The sequence below is a fragment of the Apteryx rowi genome, unplaced genomic scaffold (genome assembly GCF_003343035.1).
Source record: "Apteryx rowi isolate R43461 unplaced genomic scaffold, aptRow1 scaffold_78, whole genome shotgun sequence".
Lineage (NCBI taxonomy): Eukaryota > Metazoa > Chordata > Aves > Apterygiformes > Apterygidae > Apteryx > Apteryx rowi.
This window is the reverse complement of record NW_020451071.1, coordinates 2439335-2461419: the sequence shown is the minus strand read 5'-3', so window position 1 is coordinate 2461419 and position 22085 is coordinate 2439335. Positions and strand designations below refer to the sequence as shown.

The following is a 22085-nucleotide window of genomic DNA, read 5'->3' as shown; positions in this document are numbered from 1 at the left end:
GAACTGGCACACAACAGCATGCCAAAAGCCCAGTCCTAGAGGAAACTGCTTAGTGCAGGAGAGAAATTTTCCTGCTGGAGTCTCTGGAAGTCCTTCATTCAGCTTTAGAAAATATACAGGAATATCTCTCAGGGTGAGGAGAGTCAGTGTCAGTGATAAACAATGTCAGTGGTTATCTTATGTGACAGTCAACAGCTCGCGTAGTTTGATTTGTGCTTATAGGTGGTATGTCTTCTACAGAGTTTTTCCCTAAAATGCACTTGTTGCATGGTTGTGAGCTGGGCTCTTTTACAGCCTCTGGCATATACGGTTTAAAGTGTTGGTTCCCTGAACTTGATCAAAATGGAAAATGCAGAGAAAACAGCCTCTCACATTTCCATGTCATGTTTAATCAGTCACTCTGTGGGACAGTTTAGTCCTGATTTACATTTATGCTTACAAAGAACAGTCCTGTTTTGAGATCCGCGTTTCGGATCTCCGTGCCCCATTGACTCCACTGTATATAGTCTGTGAACTTTAATAAAACTTTCCACATGACTAAGGACTACTGAATAGCCTACAGAAGTTATTGGCTCTGCTAGTGTCTATTCCTCCCGTATTGTTATTTAAAGGGATTGGTTTGAAACCTGCAAGCCTTGCACTTAATGCGCTTGTATAAATCATAAAACGCAGAGCTCGAAGGGGCCTCGAGAGCTTGTCTAGTCATCCGTCTGCCGCAGGGCCAGGTAACCTTTACCGAAGTGCACATCCCTGGTGTTTTCACTCTTGTTCTCCTTTTGTATAGTTGTTACGCTTGCGTGTAGTAACTCGCACTCTTGCAGACGCTCATTTAGTGAGTGCTTGAGGTGAGAGCTCAGTGTTAGTTGGGAATTCACGTACCAGTGCACTAAAAATAAGCAATATCGCTCATACATGGAGGGGACAAGCGATTAGGCTTACCTTTGGTATTGTGTCCTGTCSTTCTTCCTGCAAACACTACATCCTTATGGAGGTGTTTCACAATTAACAAGTACACAGATGCAAATTGAGAAATAGCTGCATGTAAGGATTGCAGCCAGATGCTTAAAGAAAGGAGCCCAGAATTAGGTGGAGTCCTTTAAACCTCAGATTACTTCAAAATGCTTAGGTTAGAACTTTCTAAAATAATAAATGGCCTTTTTTTGCAAATGCCATCTTTTGTCCCCTCTCCCTTTTTTTCTCAGTGGGAAAGCAGTAAAGGACAGGAGGAGAAAAATGAAAATGGAAATATTTTAATTTTAAGGAGTCATGTAAAATTTATTTTTAAAAACTGCCCATAAATATCATTGCACTACTTTATCCAAATCTGCTAGTCTGGCTCTTAATGTGTTCCCTGATCATCAAGGGCACGCAGGCATATGATTTTAAGCACCCAATTTTGAAAACATTTGCTCTCAGATGTCCAGAATTGCCCAGTGTTCATCCCATCATTTTGTTGACTTTTTTTTTGTACCCACCTGCCTCCTAGAAGTAAAATTTGAAGCAAGAAAGCTTTCAATATTAATATCAGTGAATATGACCCGTGAGTTAGCATTAGGAAGACTGATGTTTATAGCTGAGGAAAGGGCCCCGGCAACCTTAATTATAATAAATTTTTTATACAGGTTTTTTTTTTTTTAGAACAAAGATTATGCCAGCAAAATGCTATTGCATCTGCTCTCTCTGACTTGCTAAAATGGAAGATTTCTTGCAACATGACATGTTGCAGCGGGTGAAGCTACTATATATGTAAGAGTGACAATGAGAAAATGGGAATTGTTGACATAGTTAGCCTGCAGCAACCGGCATAGCTATACAGGGAGGATTTGACATAGTCTTTTAGCAGTAGCAAGATACAGCTACTGATGTTTCTTTGGTCAATAATCCCAGTTTCCAATTTTTGTTGTTTATGCCAGTGAGCTTTAGATATTCTGTTTCTATACAAAGGAAGAGATTTTGTGAAGTCTCTCAACAGCTTTTAATATATCAGTGATATGATTGAAATGTCTTCCCTAGTTCAAAGTCATCAGCTGCCTGTAACGATTGCATAAAAAGAACTAAAAGTAATGACACGGTAGAATATTTCAACTTTTATGTTGTAACATTGCAGCAGTAGTTGTATGCTTTACACTCAAAATTTCTGTGGAAGAAAATTTGAAAACTTTTAGCTTTGTCACAGCAAAAAAAAAACCCAAAAACCAATTTCCAAAGGTAAAATAATCCTACAAGCTAGAAACTCCAGGTGTCGAGCAGCTCCGATTCCTTTGCGTGTTCACCCAGCACCTTGCAATCAGGGGTCATAGCTCAAACTGTGCTCACGCCTTGTAAAGCCRTGGCAGGTAACATTAGCATCTCTAGCAGTCATCGTGCTGTAATGCGGGACGGAGCTGGTGGCCGGGCCGTGGGGCGAGGACCTGTCCTCGGGCAGGGTGGCAGGCGCGGCTGTAGCCACGAGCTGGCGCTGGCAGGGTTGCAGTTAGCTGCTGGTGCCGGCTAGAGTGGCATTCGCGAAGCCTTTTCCCATCCCYATGGAGCAAGGGGAAAGCGTTAGTCATCATCTGGCCTCTGAGTCACAGCACCTTTGCTGTTAATGGGATCGAGCTCCTCCCCTTTTATGAGGCCGTGCCTAAAGGCACAATTTAGTCTCGAAATTGTATTACCTGATTATTATTCCACTAAAGCTAGTGGCAAAATTCCAGTTGCCAACAATGGAAACGGGAGCAAACCTTGGAGACTGAACGACTTACAGGGCGTGATATATTCAAAACCGCAGAGATGCTCCAAGTTCTGAACTGATTTTGTCTGAATCAATTAAAGATTCAGAAGCACGATTTATTATTAAGGTCTACAGCAGCTTTCACAAATCTCTCAGCAGCTTAGGAATAGTAGAGAAGTGCTCCTGAATGAGAAAAACTCCTTCCAGCYAGGAGAGGTTATTTTCTAGCTAAATCTCAGATCCAGGCACGCTGCCATGGCAAAGTTCGTCCAATAAGAATGTGAATATTTGCATCTGAACTGCTAAAGCGGCGAGGGAACATGTGGCATTGCGAGGTAGCCAGGCTCCTGGACCTGGGCCATTTCGGGGTAGGCAGCAGAGTCGCAAAGCCGTGCCAAAGCGGGTCATGGCTTCTTTGTTTATTGTGGAGGAAAAGGAAGGGGGCTGGAAAGGGCATGGCTGGGAAATTGGGAAAAGCCGCATGGGCTGTGCAGCGTAGCACTGGGAATTATGTGCAAGTTCATGTGGTAGCAGGGGCGGTAGGAAGTGACTCCTCCAAACTCTCTTTGTTTTTTCAAATAAACCTGCGTGCGCTGCTGTAGTGAGGCTGAAGTGCATCTCAGCACGCAGGCCCTGTGGTGCACATGTTAGAAGCTGAAGGGGTATGTGGCATTTAGTGTGCAGGCTTTGGGTTGTCGTCTGCCCTCTCTGAATCTGGTTACGTTCCTTTTGACATCTACCCGGCTATGAAAATGCAACAAGGGTCCTGTATCCTTGTTGACTTGTGCCTAAGGGCTGCAACAGTGTGCTTTGTATTTCAGTATCTCGGTATTTCAGTATCTCTTGACTGTAACTTAAGGAATGCTTATATGTTTATCTGTGTCTTGGGGACTTTGACACAATTTTAATGATTTAATTTAGCCCTTGGCATTGCCTGCACTTTCTCTTAAATGTTTCTCTTGTTTTATRTCCACTCTTTCTAGCTGGAGCTCCCCAGTTCAGTGTTGCTCATGTCACGGGTTCGAAACCTGGTGCCCAAGGAGCCGTATTAGAGTCACAGTTTCTATATTCAGCCTCTCCTGTGCATGGCAAGGAGCAAAGAGCCTGGCAGTTGGCTACGGCTTCCTGCTTCCCTGCCTGGCCTTAATACAAATGAGGAAGGCAAGGAGTTGTTCTGCCTGTTGCCAGCTGGCCGCGCACCCAAAGAGACAGCCCACCCACCGCGAAGGTCAGAGCACAGCACTGCCTGGCCGCGCTGCCTCCACTCCGCGGCTGTGCCCTTGCACCAGCCCCGCGGCGCGGAGCAAGAGCCAGTCCTGCCAGTTCTGCTCYTGCTGGGCACTCTCTGGGGCCAGGACTGTTCCCCACGGGAGGGTTTAAGCTCTCCGTCTCCTTTGTGCTGCTCAGGACACAGCAAGCCAGCGAATCCGGCTCTGGCTGTTCCCTCTTGAAGGGACACAGTTTGTCCACAAACACTGGGGAAGAGGAAACAGCCTGTGTGTCCATATTCATTGTGCATTAAGTGGGACAGGGGCTGAAAGCCATTAGTTGTTTGAGGGACTAACTGATCATATAGACGGAGCCAGCAGTGGATGACTTTGCAGCGTGCCATAGCTCTCCATCCTCTCTCATTCGTTCTTTGGATGAGGCGCTCTGCGGTCCGTGAAATGCCCGCAGCCGGCAGGTGGCTCGTGCATCAGCCAGCCCCAGACAGCCTGCCTTGCACCTCGAGCTGCAGAGATGGTTTCAGAGTTTCAGTGACTGATTGATTGCAGCCAATCTGCGAGCRGTAAGCTTGAGACGCGATGAGTGCAATTCATACCTTACTGAAAAAATCGTAAGTTATCCCCTACACAAAGAGAAAGCAACCAAATAAACCTTTATTGCACCGTGTCTGTTAAATAGATAGTTTTATCTATGAATCAACCACTTGGAGCATATTTTCCTCTCTGCTTTTGGAAAGGCCACACTAACCTGTGCTTCTTGATAGAAGCCGTGACATTTTGGGAAGGAGTCAGAGCAAAGTGAAATTGGCTCTTGAACCTCTAAAACCACAAAACGTCTGCAGTTCACTTGGGCCCGAGTGTGATTCATGAGTGGAAAGTCTCTGTGTGGTGTGTCCCCCTACACCCTTTTGATCTAGAGAAATTGCTCAGCTTGCTGATCATTCAGCCTGGTGACTAACCTGACAGTGATTAGCCCCAGGGAGAAAAGAGGTATTTTGTGTGATAAAATTAATGGAAAATTGTTTTGGAGCCTCCCCTATTTATCCACCTCAGCATCTCTCTTCGCAGCTACCTTCAAAGTCCTTCAGGACTGACAGCATTCCCCAAGCCAAATGGCGGTCAGATGAAGGCTCCTGCCAGAGGTTTTCAGTGCTGCTTCCCAGCATCAGCCAGGGGCATCTCTTGAGTGACCATCTGATCCCTGCTGGCCAGGAAGCAAGAAAGCAAATTCCAGTTACTGCYGTGAAGCAGTAAGCCAGCACTGGACTGAGGATGCGTGGAAGGSAGGGCATGTCAGTTTTTGGAGGCGTAGCTATTGCCTCTTCATTTGAGGAAAACATGGCATGGATTAGTTGGATATCTCCATATTATATCATGTCTAGGATGGGCTAATTGAAATCACTGTCTGCTTGACTGAGAGGTTTCACTGCTTTTTCTTCACCCTTCTTATAACCAGGCTCATGCTGAAATCTCTACTGTGAATTACTGCTCCGAAGGTTCCCAAGTTTTGGCTCTGCTTGGTCTTCTGCAAGAAGACCTTGCTGTGGTCTGGAGCAGGTCTGTGTTCTCCCTGTTCCTTGTGGGATGCATCTGGTTTGAAGATGGCTGTCCCTCAGTGGGGTTGGTTTATGGATGTGTGCACCTAACTTCCTTAAGCTCCTGGTCCCTAATTACTTAGAGCCCACATCGAATACATGAGGATTTATGTAGCCACTAGTATAACGTACGGGTTATAAAGTCATAGCTCTCTTCTAGGCTTTTTTAGGTCTGTACTGATAGGGCCTTTTACAGTATTGGCCCTAGTGAGTGACTGTGTCCCAGGCACTGTTATGTAAGGAAGAATTTCAGGATTAATTACGTGTCTTGGCTTCAGCATTAAGTCTGTCACTCTAGACACCGATAGTAGTCTCAGAAGTTTCAGTGTGGCTTCTGGAAGCCAAAAAACAAATTAAACTTTATTTTGTAGGCTTTGGGTTCTTGTTCTTTCTCCTAGGACGTCCACCCTTTAGGGACATTTGTACTTTTTCTCTGCCACTGAGAAGTGATAGCAGGTTTTCTGGAGAACTTCCTGAGCGCAGCCAACATGCAAAACTGTTTGAGCTGCTGAGGTTTGGCAGTTCTAGTCAGACAGATTGGAGAAAAAAAAAAAAAAAAACAAAAAACCCCTTAACATTTCAGTTTGCTCTCAGCCACCTTCCTCCTTCTGGTGGTCCGGAGGAGGGGCAGAGGGGACGCGCTGTTGCCCGCGTGGCCGTAGAGGTGGCTTGGGGCGGAAGGGCGCTGAGCACGAGGTGTCTGCGCAGATGGCGTTCTCGCCCTAATAGCTTTGCCCTCCCCCCCGCCAGCCTCCTGCCACTGAAGTCATTAATGCTCGTTAAGCCAGGATGGAAACAAACCCAAACAACAACAGTCTACAAATCATTCTGCCACTCCAGACGGGGTTGTGTTTTTTTGTTTTCTTTTTTTTTCCCCCCTCCTGTAAAGCAATTGGTCTCCTTTAGTCTCCGTTTTAGCCAGACCGAAAACAATAGCAGTTCCTCTCCTGGCAGGGCAGTCACACGATCCGCTTCGGTTTTGGGAAAGGTGAGACATTTTTCCTTTCCTGTCTGGGAAGAATCTCTCTAAAGAAATTCCTCACCTCTCCGTGCGCCTCAGCAGAGCCCTGGGTTGCTGTGCTCCCTCCTCGTGAGTCAGCCTTTGGCTGGGCCCAGGAGGTATCTCGGCCCCCCGCCCCCTTCCTCTGGAAGCCCTCTACGTGCATCGAGTTTTCCCCCCTCAGCCCACTGCAGGGTTAACCCTTCTGCGGTTAGCTGCRGCTCTCGCATGCGCGTATAACCCACCCCACTCACTGGCTGATGATGCGGATTGCGGGTGCCAGAAAATCATGAAGTCATCTGTGGTTTATACCAACAACAGGTCAATATAGGACTCGCGTAGCGTTAGATTTTTCCAGCCTTGCTCATCCGTGTGGTGCTTGATCCTAGGAAGAGCTCGCCCTGTGTAATGGGGCAGTGCGACAGTGTGGGGCCCTCCTCGGGGTGCAGAAGTGCATGGAGTTTGGCAAAAAGCAGGGCATGCGATAGGGAGGAAAGGGGCTGGCCAAAATCCTGTGGCAGCGCCATAGACAGCCACTGCGCAGCTTGGCCCAGAGTGACCTGGGAAGACTCATAGTACCTCTAGCTGCTTGCTACGTGGGTGATATGAAATGCTGAACCCTCTCCCAAGGGTGAAGGCCCCAGCTAGGTGATGCACATCATTGAGGTTGGCTGTAGTAGGTGGGGAAGAGCCTGAGAGCAGCAGTGCTGGGTTTCCCCTCCATCACAGCACCTCCACGCAGGCACATTGCCTCCTCACTGCCCCAAGAAATGCAGGTGGATCACAACTTGGAAGGGCAGGTTCAGGTAGGAAGCCACGTGGCAACGCCTGCTGGAGGAGAGGCCAGCGCAAGGAGGCTCAAATCACCAGAAAGAGGGACYTGGCTGACCTTATAAAGAACAGTGCTACTAGTATCTTAGCAGCTGGCCCGCGCTAAATCTGAACATTTTCAGAATCCATGTTCCGTTTTGTTTCTGCACATGAGGCAAAAACCACAGGGTTGCTAGTCGGGTGCCAGAAAAAACTCCAGCTACCCAGGGCAATTGAGGACAAAGAGCAGCTCTCCTTGGTTGGCTGTTGGTTTTAATAGCAAGTCACTGCATGTTTGAATGATGTGTCATCAGTGTCAGAGTGCCGATGTCTGTTTTATGAGGGTGCAGCGTGGGCACCAGGTCGCTTGGGCTCAGGAGCACCCTGGCCTTGAGATAGAAAGCTGAGWTGGAAAAGTGGTTGGCAAAGAAACCAGTCATATCGCCTCGCTTCTGGCTGGTGTGCAGATGGGTGGGCAGCAGAGTTCCTGCCTGCTCGGTAAAGCTTGTGCTAGTTCTGGGGCAGAGCCTGCCCCATCCAGACATCACATCGAGCGTCAGCTGCACCCACTCTGTGTCTGGGCAGAGCCGCTTTTGGAGCATGCTTTGGTTATTGTGGGGAAATGAAAGGCCGTTGATAAGGGTTTTCTTGTTGTTGGGTGTTTTCTGTTTTGAGTCATTCCAAGCATGATGAAGCCTGTGGTGCCAGGAATGAGAGCAAGCACCAGGTGTGGGGACAGAAAACCAAATCCCCAAGGGCTTCGGTTGAATTTTAGGTAGCAGAGGTGGCTGTGAAGACACAGGTGTATGCAATGGAAATGCACAGATTCAAAACAGGTAGTACATAAGTAAGGAATTAGCTGAAGAAGAAGTATGCTTTGTTTGCGTTCAGATCACTGTGATGCTTCCCAAGTAAACAGTCACTGCAGGGAAGATGTGGAGTGGGAAGTGAAAGTAGCCCTGTGTTTAAAAGTTGATTCCAAATACATGTGGATGTAATCTTAATGTGAAAATGGCTCTTGCATGGTGTGATTGCTTTCCTGTTACAGTGCAGCACAAAGTGGTGCTGGTGCTGTAGCGTATTGTCCTCTACTACCATGTTCTCTACTCCCCAAGCACTGCAGCGAAATCATTTCTGGTGCAAAATCATGAAGGGGTTTGCAAACCGTTTGTGAAGTAAAGTACTGTGAAGCCTGCTTGAGAACAGAAGTGGGGGACAAATAAACCACACTTACATGGTGTCCCCAAAGTGCAGAGAGGTCACCTGTTGCTCTTTGTCTGCATAGCTTGTCTAGAACAGTTCCAGGAATTCATTAGCTTTAATATGCATTTTGCAGGTGATGCTTTTTAGCATGTAAAAATTAAGATAATTCACTTTTTTTTTCCTATTTCAGGGCAGTAAAGAGTCCTTCTGCTTCCCCCGAGCTTCTATGGTCTTCCATTAGTCCTCATTCAATTATTTATTGATGGGGAAAGTATCTGAAAATAGCAGTCCAGCCTGAGAGCAGCAGTACTTGACTGTGCAGATGAATTTGGAGTATTTGATTGAACCCACTGGAATTGTCAATAACATTAAGAATTGCTTTCCTGCCATAAAACAAAAATAGGGCCTAAAAACCATTGCACTTTAGATGTCACCTGGGCATTTGTACTTCTAACAAGCACAGACAAGGAGTTCTTTGAAATATGTCTTGCCTTTAGGCTGGGCTAACTTCTGTATTGTAATAGAAAATGTATATTGTTGTGCAATTTTGTCCTGTGCAAACAATAGGATATTTAGATACAGAATTTTTAATTCTAAGTTTTGTTCTGGTGTGGTGTGGTCACATCACTCAGCAAAGATTTCTGTTTGTTTTGCCTGTTGTTTCTTGTCTCCCTAGATTAGAAACAAGTTTCAATGATGATTTGTGGTGTCTTCTGCCTGCAGAAAGAAATTTATAATGAAAAAAGTCAGGTGAAACATATACAATCAAGGCCTGTGTAAGAGAGAGGGACCTGACACAACTTCAGGTCTTCCCCAGTTAAAACAGTCAGATCTGAGCGTCCTAAAGCCTCTGGTGTTGACCTGAAAAAGCAGCGAGCTGAGAACAGTTGTTGCAGGTACCTTCCAGTTAGCCAGGAGTTCTGGTCCTAGAAAGAAGAGTGAACTGGTAGAGTAAGAGCATGAACTGACTCAGAATCAGCCGACTGAAAGGCACATTACTCATAGGCAACATCCTCATAATTCCCATTTTAACTAGAGCCTGCTGCTTGCTGTAAGTCATTATTCCCATTCCTGCCTTGAAAATGCCCCTTGCGCATTTCCTGCGCAAACTTCCCAGTTTTCTCCTTTTAGCTGATGCCGCCTGTACTGGGTGATGGAAAGGGCTCCTGATTCTTGAAATGACATGTTTCAAGGATGTGACTGTAGATGCCCATATAGGGTTGGGTTGTTTAATGGGGAAGGACTGTAATATTTGGTCTGGGAAGTCATCTTTCCATGCCAGGAGGTATATTCCCAGAGATAGCACAGAACTGCTGTATCCTGGGTTTTCTTCCCCGTGTTCCCACATTGCAGAGGCCAAAATGCTCAACTGCAAACTGGGGAGATGCCAGGGCTGCAGTGAGTCTTAAGCAGAGACTTGATAGATCTGTGTGCTAAAAGCTCAATGCATGAGTAAAGACAGACCTTCCCTATTCAGCTCCCATTTCTATCCTTTTCCTAAATAAGGTCTACTGAGACAGGGTTTATTTTTCATTTTCTGTTTAATTTGTTTAATCTATTATGGGAGCAGGTCATTGGGCAGCCTTCTCTGCTTGGTAAGCAGGTGAACTGAGTATTGACTCCTGCTCTAAGTCACTTGGGCTTTGCTTGTAATCGGGCAACCAGCTAAGGCACCTAATGTAGGAACATACTGCCAGTGTGGCGTTTGGGGTGGCACACGAGATGTTGTCTGTCCCTGTTGGTCTGGCACAGAATTCGCTGTGCTGCTCGTTCCTGTGCACAGGCAGCTTGGGAGGAGTCCCCAAAAATGGGAGTGGGAATTTGAGAGCTCAGCGCCAGGCCTGGAATTTCACCCGGCTCTGCCCTGCTTATTCAGAGCTTGGATACTTGGGCTTTACACAGCACTGGAGTGAATCACTTGTAATGAGTGAACGGCAACAGTAATCCACGTGAAACAAGAAACTAAATCTTGGGATAATGACCCATTTGCTAGGCTCTCCCAAATACCTCTTCCATCTGCTTTCACAAATGCTATTTAAGTGATTGTTGTGGTGAGAAGCAGAAAGATCCGAGCAGACAGAGAAGCAGTTTGTTTGCCCACAGGTTCCCTGGAGTCTTAGAAAAAAAGAGAGTCGATGATATCGGTGATGGCCTCAGTTTTTGAAACAAATAGATCTCAAGACAGCATGCCCAGGAAACGTATTCGAAATGTGCTCCTATGGGGGCTCGACAGTGCTCCCCTCCTGAGCAGTGCTGGGACAGCTGTGTGTTTTATGCCCACAATGTGTCGCTCACTAGTGCTGCAACTGCTCTTTCATCGCATGCGTAAAAATTCTATGCAGAGGGTGAGAGTTTCAAAAGCATCAGTGCTGGCCCCGTGCTGCTGCTTCAAAAGTTAATAGTAAATTTGTCATTGGAAATTGCAGGCYAAAGCAAAGTGCTTTTGAAAATCCCCTCTAAAAATACAGGGTGGTACTTCTGCCTTCAGCACTGCTCCTTCCATAATAGAAAGGGGATTAGAGCCTACAGCCTTATCTTTATAAATCTGGATGTGTAATTCAGAGCCTTAAGAAGGTTAGGTAATTTTTTTTTTTTTTGTCCGGGGGATTTGTCCAAAGAATCTTTGGGTTTTGTCTATCCAAAATMGATTGAAAATGACAGGATTTTTTTCTGTTGACTTTCGGGAATTCAGGAACAGGCTCAGAGAAAAGCGAATTTTATCCATATTATATGAATAGGGAGAAGTCTGTCTGACTAGCTGTACAGGTTCAAKTCAGGAGTGTCGTCTTCCCCACAAAACCCTGCTGGCATTACAAACACTAGTGCAGGTTTGTTTGCTGCCTGAGCTGTTGCCAGAGACAGTCTGTACACATGATCCTGATGAATACTGCCACTTTTTTTTCTTTTTTTTCTTTTTTTTTTTGATATTTCCTGGAGTGAAACATTACTCCTAAGACTTGGGGACGGGGCTGGATTTCACCGACAATGAGATTAGTGGTGGGAACGCAGAGGAGTCGCAGCGGTTTGAGCTGGTGTCTGATTCCCCTRGGGAAGGCGTAGTGGCATGCAGTGGTGAAATGGGGACATGTCACTCTGTCTCCCTGGAATGAGGAGCCTTTCCAGCAGCCTGGTCCTGCTCCGATCCTGCCAAGACAGCTGGGAACTAGGACAGGCCCTTTGAGCAGCTCAGAGGTGGGCTGTGGGCAGTTGGTAGTCATTAATCTTGCTGGGTAACTCATTCACTCYGTCTTGAAGCATTGAGAGCATGTTGTACCATTGGCACAAGCCTGATTTCATTTTACTTTCTGTATCAGGCTTCGAATCAACGTTGGTCTGTTTTTGTCAAGGTGACATAACAGGCTTATGCTTTTTAATCTCTCTTGGCACCATCCATCCTAAGTCCACATCTTATTCTTGTTCGTGCCTTTGGGTCTGAAGTCTGTTGTACGCCTCCTCTGAAGACTTCAGGCGGGGGGACTCACAGAAAGAAGTGTTGTGTTTGCGTTTTTTTTTTTCTTTCCCTCTTTTTTTGGCAAGGATAAAATAGAAGCTCTGTTGGGAGCAACTTGGCAAATGATGTTTTCTGGGCCAGCGAATTCCAGTGTCCCTGCCAGCGGGACTGAGGAGTCTATCACAGGGCTAGGCTGGCAGCCTGGCAGCTCATCCGGAGAGGGTGTGCGYGGCGGGCATGCCAAGGGCCGGACACGGAGCCTTTTTCTGTCCACCACTCTCCTTCCCTCAGTAAATGGGAGGACGTTTGCTCTGGGATTCTGGGAAATACCTCAAGTGCAACTGCTGTCTTTCCCGACTAGAGTCCCACATAAAAGTGAAGCAAATAAGCGGCAGATACATAGATAGATAGATAGATATCTATATATACATACATATACACACACACGCACATATATATAGTATTTAAAATATATATATATAAATAACATACACAGGCATGTGGACATATAAATATATATGGATTGCGCCATCTTTGGGATTACTCCAACGTAGCAATCTCCGGAGCGTCTGTGTTTCAGCAGTAATGGCTCCGGCTCTCTGCTGCCCCATTTCACAAGAGCGCGTTTCAGCCCTCGTAAAGCTGCCTTTTGGAAACCGTCATGAGCTCCCTTRCCACCGCTCTGCGTTTGATGAGCTGGAGGCTCTCGTAGGTGTGCCTGACCCTGGAGGGACCCGGCGCGCCCGCAGAGTCCCGCCGGATCTGCGCCCCTCGGGGTCAGACCCGCTAACGCGATGGAAGCTTTGTGGTTGTACGTTGTGGTGTGCCAAGGGTCTTTTTTTTTCAATCTGTGCCTGTATACTTGAGCCTCCCCACTCTGAATTAACCGGGAGATGAATCGCGCCCATTCATCTCAACAGCAACGAAATCATGTGCRTAATGGTGTTACCTTCCACAGCCGCTTTTTCTGAAGGGCCCAGAGGCAGGGGAGATGGCAGCGCTGGAGTTTCTAAGGATCAGAGAGGGCTCGGGTGCCAGGTCGTGCCAGCTCGTTTGCCAAACGAGAAATTGGCCCCTCGAGCGCTGCATCRTCTCCGGAGCGGTGGCTGGGGGAGCGCCGGGAAGGGGCCGGCGCTCTGATGTGGTCTCGGGACTGGCTTCCAGCGAGAGGCCGCCGGCAGAAAGGGGCCAAGCATAAAGGGAGCCAGGAGTGCCAGCTTCCAGCCCGTCGGGGCTGCCGAATAGCAAATGGGGCTGCCTGAACCTGGGCAGGGAGCTTGCAGAAACTTGCCCTTGTGCTTGAAGGACTGGCTGACTTTAAGATTAAAAGGTAATAACAGAGCGCTTCTGGATGCGAGTGCTTGCCAGCCAGGGTTTAGTCTGATGCCCAGCAGCAGAGCAAGAGTGCATTTTACAGCTTAATCAGCCTTAGCCGGCGAGGGCCTGAGTCTGATAGGGAGAGCTGGTGGACCTACTGCAGAGCCCAAGTACAGATGGATATGAGGAAGTCCCTCGGTCTTGCACAAATTCAAGCACACGCCTTGCCCTCCAGACTGGTCCTTTGGCCCTGAGCCCTGGCTTAGGTTTCAGAAAGTTTCAGCCATTTCAAGTTTAAATCTGACCCCTGACAGGAGTGCGTATTGCATCGCTGTATACCAGTGCAGGGTCTGCAAGAGAACTGGTGCGTGCTTTGGAGGCTGGATGGCCGTAGTCCATCATGCTTTTATCTTAATGCATGGGAGCATTTAATTTCAAAAAGGTTTTGCTCTGTGTGCCGTTGGGGGGGGATTTAGGGGGAGCAGGGAAAAGGCATAGGGCTCCGTTGCAGTCTGTCATCCTTCTCCTCCGCAGTAGTGCTCTGTGGAGTTGATAGGACCTGCTGTGGGGTGGAAGATGAGGGGAAATTGCACCTGTGTTAATCTTTAGTGGCGTTTCACTCACTTATACCGGGTCTGAATTTGTTAGGTCATATTTCTCGTTTTGCTTTATTTTTGAGAAACGCAGAAGTTCAGTTTGGAACCTTTGTGCCGATGTTTGTGGTCCCTCTACCCCTAAGTGCGGCCAGCCTGTGAAAATAACTTTGAGTTGTTAAGACAGTGGAAAGCAGCACCTTGTTATGTTTCGTTCCTGATCTCTTTTAATTATGTATATAAACTCCTGGAGAGGTTTTCCCTTCATTTCTGTCCTGTCGTACTGCACAGCAAGAATGAGACCTGCTATAGTTCGGCTGCCTGGCCTGCGTATGATGGGCTAAAATAGTTTGCCATTGCACCCCAGAAGTTTGTTGGAAACTAGGTGAAACACCTTCGTTGCCCAAGAGACCATTGTTCAAGAAAACTAGGAGTTAGCTGAATTTTTGTTTTGCAATCCCTAAGCTGTATTTTGATGCTACTTCTTGCTACATCTGGAAGTGCAGAGTTGACAGCTCGGATAGCCCCAGTTTCACGGTTAGAGGAGGAAGAGGATAGGAAAGAGTGGGATGAAATCCCTCAGGGGCTTAGGGGTTATGTTCGGAAACCCGGGGTCTATAAAGCAGCTCTTATTATCTCAGCATGTGTCAGCCCGAAGTATTGCTGTATATAAGTGGTTCCCCTGGTTCAATGTTGTATAACAGCACTGTACGTTAGCTTCAGTTCTTCACCTGGTTCTGTGCCCAAAAGAGAGTGCTATATATAAGCATGACGGGATTGTTCTAGCTACGGTGATTTTCCTCTTTAAAGTACCACAGCAGTTGAAGTAGAACAAGCCTCGGAGGCTCAAAAGAAGCAAGAGCTCTTCCTTTTACTCAGCAGCARACCTCAGGCTCTCAAGCTGTTTTTCTCAAGTTCAATGCAGCTTGATCTTTTTCTGATCTCTGCTTCGTGGCTTCCTTTTTCAAAGGCTGGTAACCTGGTTCTTCATTTGTGATTTCAGTATTTCTCCCTACCCTGAAGATGTGGTAGCAACTAAACAAATAACAGCAGCTCAGACTATTTTTTTCTGTCTTAGCTCTGATAGACTATATTGCGGGTGTCTTCCTTAGACAGTACTTACTACTGCCTGCTGACACTCAGCTTTACTGCTGCTGGGGAAATTTGCTTAACTCTTCCTTGATGCTGCGAGAATGGGAATTTCTGGTTACAAAAGCTTACTTGACCATAAAAATAAATAGTGTCTGGTTATTATGAGGAAGAATGCGAGAGATGTAAACCGTTTTCCATGAAGGAATTTTTAAGCAACAGTGAATTCTGGGTGCATGGGATTGCGAATAGCTTTAATTCCAAAATTGGTATAAAATCTCAGGAACAAACGACTTGGATGGACCCCAGTCCAAAGCCAACAGGAATAGAGCTGTGAAAACAATTTTTTGTTGTTGTTGTTGAGTTTGGCAGCTGAGATCCCAAAATTCAATGTGGAAAGAAAGATAGAAAATCGTTTCAATTTTTGTGCCCAAATTAATTGTCAGGGTTCTTTCTAAAACAACAATTTTTTTTGCAACGCAAGAGAATGTTGTTTTCAAGTAAAATGAGATAGTTTGTTTTGGATGTTATTAATTAATGCAGAGGAAAATGGGAAACAGTATTAGCTTCACATGAGGATTTGGGGCTTTCATAAAACTGAGACCTCTTTCACCTCCCCTCATTCATCTGAAACGTCAGTTTAAATCCCTTGTTTGCTTTGGTTAGAGCAGGGCCCCTAAATTTGCAAATTCCCCCTCTTAGATAAGTATCTTTACTACTGTGCTGTCCTGCAGATTGTATGACTTTCATTCTGTTCTGTTTAAGTTATTTCATTTTGCAAAAAATAATTAGGATTTCAGTGGAGCAGGACTTGGAAATCTGTATTACTCTGGCTACCAGGCCGCAGAAGCATGTTTTTCTCCATCTTGGTGGAGATCTTGGTATTTCTACAAAATGACTTCAGCAGAACAGGTGGAGAAAAATCAAAATCTAGTCCCTGCTTGAAAAAGGCTTTTGAATGCACATTTTCACGCTTGAGGGGAGTGAGGGGCTACAGGTATTTCAAGGGAGAGCACAATACCTTGTATTTGCTCCTGTGAATGGTGTCTAATGGCTTTGCATGCTGAAGACTGAAAAAGCAAAAATGTTCCCTCTCAGAAATGCCCGAATTAATCATCTGGCCAATTCCGGGTTTTAACATTTGGCTGGAATGTTTCACTAGTTTCACCTAAATTTGTGAATAGCTTCCACTGCCCTGTACCTACACTTCCAATGACTACATGATTTGCCTTAAGCTGGGAACAGCTGGCTTTTGCAAGCTTTAAACTGGGCCTTTGGGATTACCAAGCCCGATAGCAGAAGAAACTGAGGCAGTTCAAACTGAAAACCAGTTTCTGCCACCCCCGCTGCGGCAAAGAAGGTCCTTACTGTGTGCACACCCTGTGGGGTGACTTGCTGATTAAAGCACAGGGTGGTGAAAGCAGAAGAGGGAAAAAAAATCTCATCCTTTCCTACCTAGTCTCCACGTCACAAATGACATGATCTGACGAGAGTGAGTGACAGGTACTCGTATAACACCTATTCATTGGCAAAACTCTCTCTGGTGCAGGGAAATCATATTTGACAGATGTTTCAGAAAGGATGGGATCATCTGCAATTTTAATTTTGKTTTTTTTACAAATATTAAACTCAAGCGGTAGATGTATAAGGAAACACCTCTTCCAGCGAGTAAGGATTAAGCAGCTCGTTTTGTCGTTTCTTCTGGGTCTAGAGTAAAATGATGCCGTTAAACTGGTGTGCGGTGACTGTGTGCGCGGACAAAGGCTGCCTTTCTGAGCTGGGATGAAGTCTGTTTGCCAGTGGAAGTTTGCCAGGGAAAGGCTTAAGGCAGAACCTCATCAGGACCTTAGAAATGCAGCCCTCAGAAAACCTCTCTCCCGTTACTGCTTCATCGAACTGCTAAAAATATTGAGTGGAAAATGCAAGTATTAAGGAAATGAGGTAGATCTGGGCTTTGAGAGCTGGATGATTTCCAGTTTCATCAGCTTCCCGGAATCCTTGCTGCTAAAACGAAGAGCTCCTTGTAAATCTTAGAAACCTGTCAGTGTTTTTCTTTCATGTGACTTCACTGGTTCGCATGGTGAGACCTGTAAATGTGAAGCAGCAAGCGCAGAGCTCGAGACTGCTGGAATCACTTGAGAGAAATGCTGTGCCTGGTACGTGAGACCAAAGCAAAACTTTCCCAGAGAATTATCTTATCATCAGGTCTGGGGCAGTCTGAGAGAGCATGCTCCAGAGGAATCGTTTGGCTGAGCCTGCTGCTGTACTAACCCACAAGTCTCCTCCAGTGGGGACATGTGGGGCCTTTTTTTGGGTGCTTGCTGCTTGCAAAGCAAAAACAATTGAGGAGTCTGTCTGCTCGTGGGAGGTCCTCTTCTAAAATGATACGCACATAGCCAGAGCATCTGAGCTAGTGAGAGTAGATTAATGTCATGTTACAGGTTATGTGAAAATAGAAAATGCAAGTTTTAGATTTCACGTTGCTGGAAAGGCGTCGAGAGAAGCCAATATCCTGACTGCAGGAGGAGACAACGGGCATTCCTAATGGGTTTAACATGTGATGCAATGAAGCCAAAGGACTGGAAGTTTGCCTCATGTGGTTAAAACTGTGCTTGCTAGATGGGAAGCAGACAGTTGAAATTTCATGGCAGTTATGTGGAGAGAGGCTCTCTGGGAGGATACAGCATGCACACAGTGCTCTTGCTCCTGTAGAGGCGCCTGCCATCTTGATGCTCTAATGAGCATAGTGTGTTATGCAGCTAACAGGGATTTGGGGCTTTCTGCAGCACGTCCGGGGGGCAGAAGATGAGAAGGGGTAGAATATCTGGTAAGCTGGTCTGCAGAGCAGGCCCRGCGCTTGTGCTGTGTCTTGCCTCTGCTCCTCAGGCTCTGTGAGGGACTGTAACTTGCCTATTCAGTCCATGTACGTGACTGTTTCTGCTGGCTTGAATATAGCAAGGGTGTAATTTGAGGTATTCCCAAAGCATGGCAGGACATGGTGAATATTTCTGAGAGTGGGGGAAGGTGGGGAAGGGGGATCTCCAAGCAGGTTCTCCAAAATTCCCCTTCCAGTTACATGGGTAGATGCACCCCTAAAAGTCAGGCCTGCCTAGGACTGAAAAGGTGTTTGCTGCATTTAAATCCAAGCCAAGAATAAACTGTGCATTTCAACCACATCATTGCAGATTCCTGGAAACAAGGCCTGCCTTTATGCTTGGAGGGCTTCCCTGCTCTGCCAGTAACCACAGGGAAGAGTAACAGGAGCTTTGCCTGTAAACCGTTGTTGAAGGCATACTGTCATGAACAAGCACGTACAATACCTCTCACTGTGTTCACCTAACCTTTTCCAAGACAAGCCTTTGCCCACACTGCGCAATGGCCATTTTTAATTTTAAGAAGGGGGAAAAAAAAAGTATCTTCTGCTGAGCATCCCACCCAGAGCAAACAGCGCAGCGTCACACAAGCATGGACGTTGTCCTAGACATCCAAATTCCCCTGGGTGCCAGATAGCCAGTGGGCCAGCTGGGAACAGCGACGTCCTTACAGAGGGATTTTTACTGGGTTGTGTTGCTGTGCTGTTACAATTTGAAGGAGAAAGAGGATGTTCATTCCTGTGATTAAGATGCTGAACTGGAATTCAGGAAGCTGGTGTTCAGTCTTGGTTCTGTTGAACATGGGCAAATTTCTTAACCTTCGCCCCTTGCTTTCCCATCCATTAAAAAGAGGCTAATAATACTTTTCTTCATATCTCTTTAGGACAGGATGTGGCTCTGATTGTCTAGTACAGTGTGTCATTGATCTTTGCACTGTAATAGCAAAGTTGAGGACGAACTGTCTGAGGCTCCAGCAAGGCTTCCTGTGGTGGTGTGGGCTGTAGAAGTGCTAATGCAAAACAGTAATCAGCCACATGATTTTCACTTCAAGATCATAGAAGGAGGATGAGCAGGTCTTTAAGAATCTAGCAGAATTCAGATTTCAGCTCTCCCACAGGTTTCCATGCAAATGTGGAGATGCCACCTTTGTTACCACCCTCCTCACTGCTCCCCCTTCCCAGGGAAACAGATATCCAACCAGAGGGCAAAGGGTATCGAGTTCCAGCCTGTATTTTGTAAAGGGACGTGAAACCCTCAGATGTATTTAGTTGTTTGAYTCCTACCTGGGCATCCAAATGCCTTTGAAAGGCCCCAATTGGCTTTGTCTCGGACTATAAGCCTGTCCTGCATGTCAATAAAATGGAGATAGTAGCACTGCCCTACCTTATGGAGCTGCTGTGCGGAGTACTGTGTAAGACTCCCAGACCAGAGTTAGCCATACCTAAGATAGATACAGAATGAATTTCCAGGTCACAGCTCCTTGAAAATAAACTGAGGTGTCAAATGCAGCTTGAACAGCAAGCAACACGGGCCTATATTCCAGATTGTTTCTCCACCAGGATATGTTTGGGGCTTCCAGCAGTGCAGTTTTTCTGCAAACCTGTAAAAAAAAGAAAGAATGACCTATTCACATGGAACAGAGCTCTCATCGTAGTCGCTTTCCTCAGTATGTGGCTGTGCCTGGAACTTGTTTGATAGCTGAGAAGCAGAGGTGCTTAGAACTGGTATGTATTTTTAGGAAGTCTGCAGATGACCCTGTGCTATCTGGTCGTGTTCCTGACAGTGCTTATAACTATGGGCTATTCCTTGAGGCCATCTCAAGGTCAGGCAAGGTGATAAGCTTTGTTAGGACTCTGTCATTTTGGCAGCTCTACTTCTGATTATGAGTTTCCAGGCTGTTATAAGTGTTGYGTTGGAAAACATAAAGTATGGTAATTGGCTGCAGGTCTCTTGTGACAGAGAGTGGGCATCAGACAAGGAGGCCCCCACCACCAGTGAGTGCTACATGGGAAATTTGCTTCTTGCATTAGTGCAGTCCTGCTGGAATTGATACAACTGAGATTTTAAGGTTTTGCCATATAGTAGAAGCATCACATGCTGGCTACACTTTCAGCCTGCCCCTATGGTGTGGTATCAGCAGGGAATTTCTTTTGTTCTCAGACTGGAAAAAACTCCCGGTGGGATTTGTCAGTCAGATTTCTCTGATACAGGGAAGTCTGGGATTTAACCTCCCAAACTGCTGAAGACAGGACCTGCTCTCCCTCCGGAAGAGGCCTCACGCAGCTCCTCGCCTTTGCCTGTGTCTTCTCAGCGTGGCGCTCTGCTGAATCAGAGCACGTCATGTGCAGCATGTTTTGCTGCATCATAACATCGTTACGCAATTTGACAGCTCTGGCAGCCTCTCCTCCAGTGAGTCCCAGAGCTAAATTAGCAGAAGCTCTGTCAGTCAGGCTTGTGGTGTGTTTGGAAAGCCATGTGGGCGAACTCATATAGCACCTGCCCATATTAAATGCAGTTCAGCAGAATGATGTTTGTCCCTCCCTTTTTTAAGAGATGAAGCAAAAGAAAAGCCCTCCTACATGACTTCTGTTTATTTTTTTATGATGATGAGGTTTATCCAGTTTACAGGTTAAGATTTGGGGGCCCGAGACTCTGCCTCCATTTGCATTTRGGCTGTTCCAAGCACGTAGTAACTTTGTGAATAATTTTCTTTGCAGGGACTTGAAGCTGGATAATGTGCTGCTGGACTACGAGGGTCACTGCAAGCTGGCAGACTTTGGAATGTGCAAAGAGGGCATTCATGACGGCATCACCACAGCAACCTTTTGTGGCACACCAGACTACATCGCTCCAGAGGTATAGGAGACCTTTCTTTGGCCAAAAAACCCAGTTACGTTTTTAACAGCACAGGTTAGCTTTAGAGCAGCAAGTGTGCTTTCTGGTGTCTTTGGCCACATCTTATTGGACTGCCAGGTGCAGGGTTTCATCCCAGATGCGCACTTGTGCAAGCAAAGCCTCAGTAAATCTGCAGGCTGCTGTAGGCACYGAGTTGAGCAGGTGCCTCTGTTAAAGGAAGTCAAGTTGAAAGATTGAGATGCTGGGCTGCAGCTGCTAAAAACCTGATTACAGAGAGAGAGGCACACATGGATAGTGGCCAGTTTGATCTGAAAAGAGATCAACTTGTCCCTCATTTCCCATTTCATTTCTTTCTTTATCTCCTCCTTTTCCTCTGTCATTCACCAATCTCATWAGAAAATTAATAAACTCCTCTTTAAGTAACAGCTGTCCTCCAGATGCTGCCAGAYGTTCTGATAGGGTTTTAGGTCCTTCTTCAATATAATTGAATTTTTGTCTGTGGTTGGTGTTTGTGCCTTTCTCACACCTTCATGCTCCTTTCCCTCTCCAGCTGAAAGTGTTGCTGCTGGAGCTGTGTCAGCATTTCCTTCCCAGAGGCAAGGAAGAGGTGGTGTCAGCCTGCACACGTGGCTGCTTTGCTGCTTCTGACACTCAACCAGTTTAGCTGAAATCCCCCTTCTCCTCCTGTGAAGCCCTGGCATCCTTTTTAAGGGGTTGTTTCCCAGATGACCCAAAGAGCAGTGAAGCTAGTTCAGCCCTTTTTTGATAGGTCTGAGGTACCCATGCATGGACCACAGGGTTTCCAGCTGGGGATCATGCATGTGCTCCAGCATGTCCAGCCAGCTTAACAGAGAGAGCTGTTAGGACACAATAAAACTTCTGCATTAATGTTTCCAAATTCATTTTCTTCTCCCACTCAGCTTAAGAAGCTTCAGGGATGATATTTATTTCTCCTTCCTCCTTTAGATTCTGCAAGAGATGCTTTACGGCCCTGATGTTGACTGGTGGGCCATGGGCGTACTGCTGTATGAGATGTTGTGTGGCCATGCCCCCTTCGAGGCCGAGAACGAGGATGACCTCTTTGAGGCCATCCTGAATGACGAAGTTGTCTACCCAACGTGGCTCCAGCAGGATGCAGTGACAATCCTCAAAGCAGTGAGTTTCCCTGGCTGTTCGGGTCTCCTGTGCTCTCTGTCCTGGCTTTCTCCAGCCTGAATCTAGCAAAAGAAAAAAGGGCTGGGGGATGATGGGTGCTCAGATACTGTGGTTACCCTGACCGTGGCCCTCTTATTATCTTGGGATAAAGTAAGCTTAAAAAAAAAAAATCCAGCTGCACTTATGTGTGTCTGCATAGTTATG

At 46.4% G+C, this 22085-nt stretch overlaps 1 protein-coding gene across 1 annotated transcript in view; it reads left to right on the top strand.

Annotated features, from left to right (window-relative positions):
* The window catches only part of PRKCH (protein kinase C eta), a 120572-nt gene that overhangs the window by 79372 nt on the left and 19115 nt on the right, over positions 1 to 22085 (top strand). Inside the window, exons 11-12 of the mRNA XM_026088688.1 lie at positions 20588 to 20726; positions 21693 to 21881. Of these exons, the coding sequence (XP_025944473.1) occupies positions 20588 to 20726; positions 21693 to 21881 (328 nt within the window). The remainder of the gene's footprint in view (positions 1 to 20587; positions 20727 to 21692; positions 21882 to 22085) is intronic.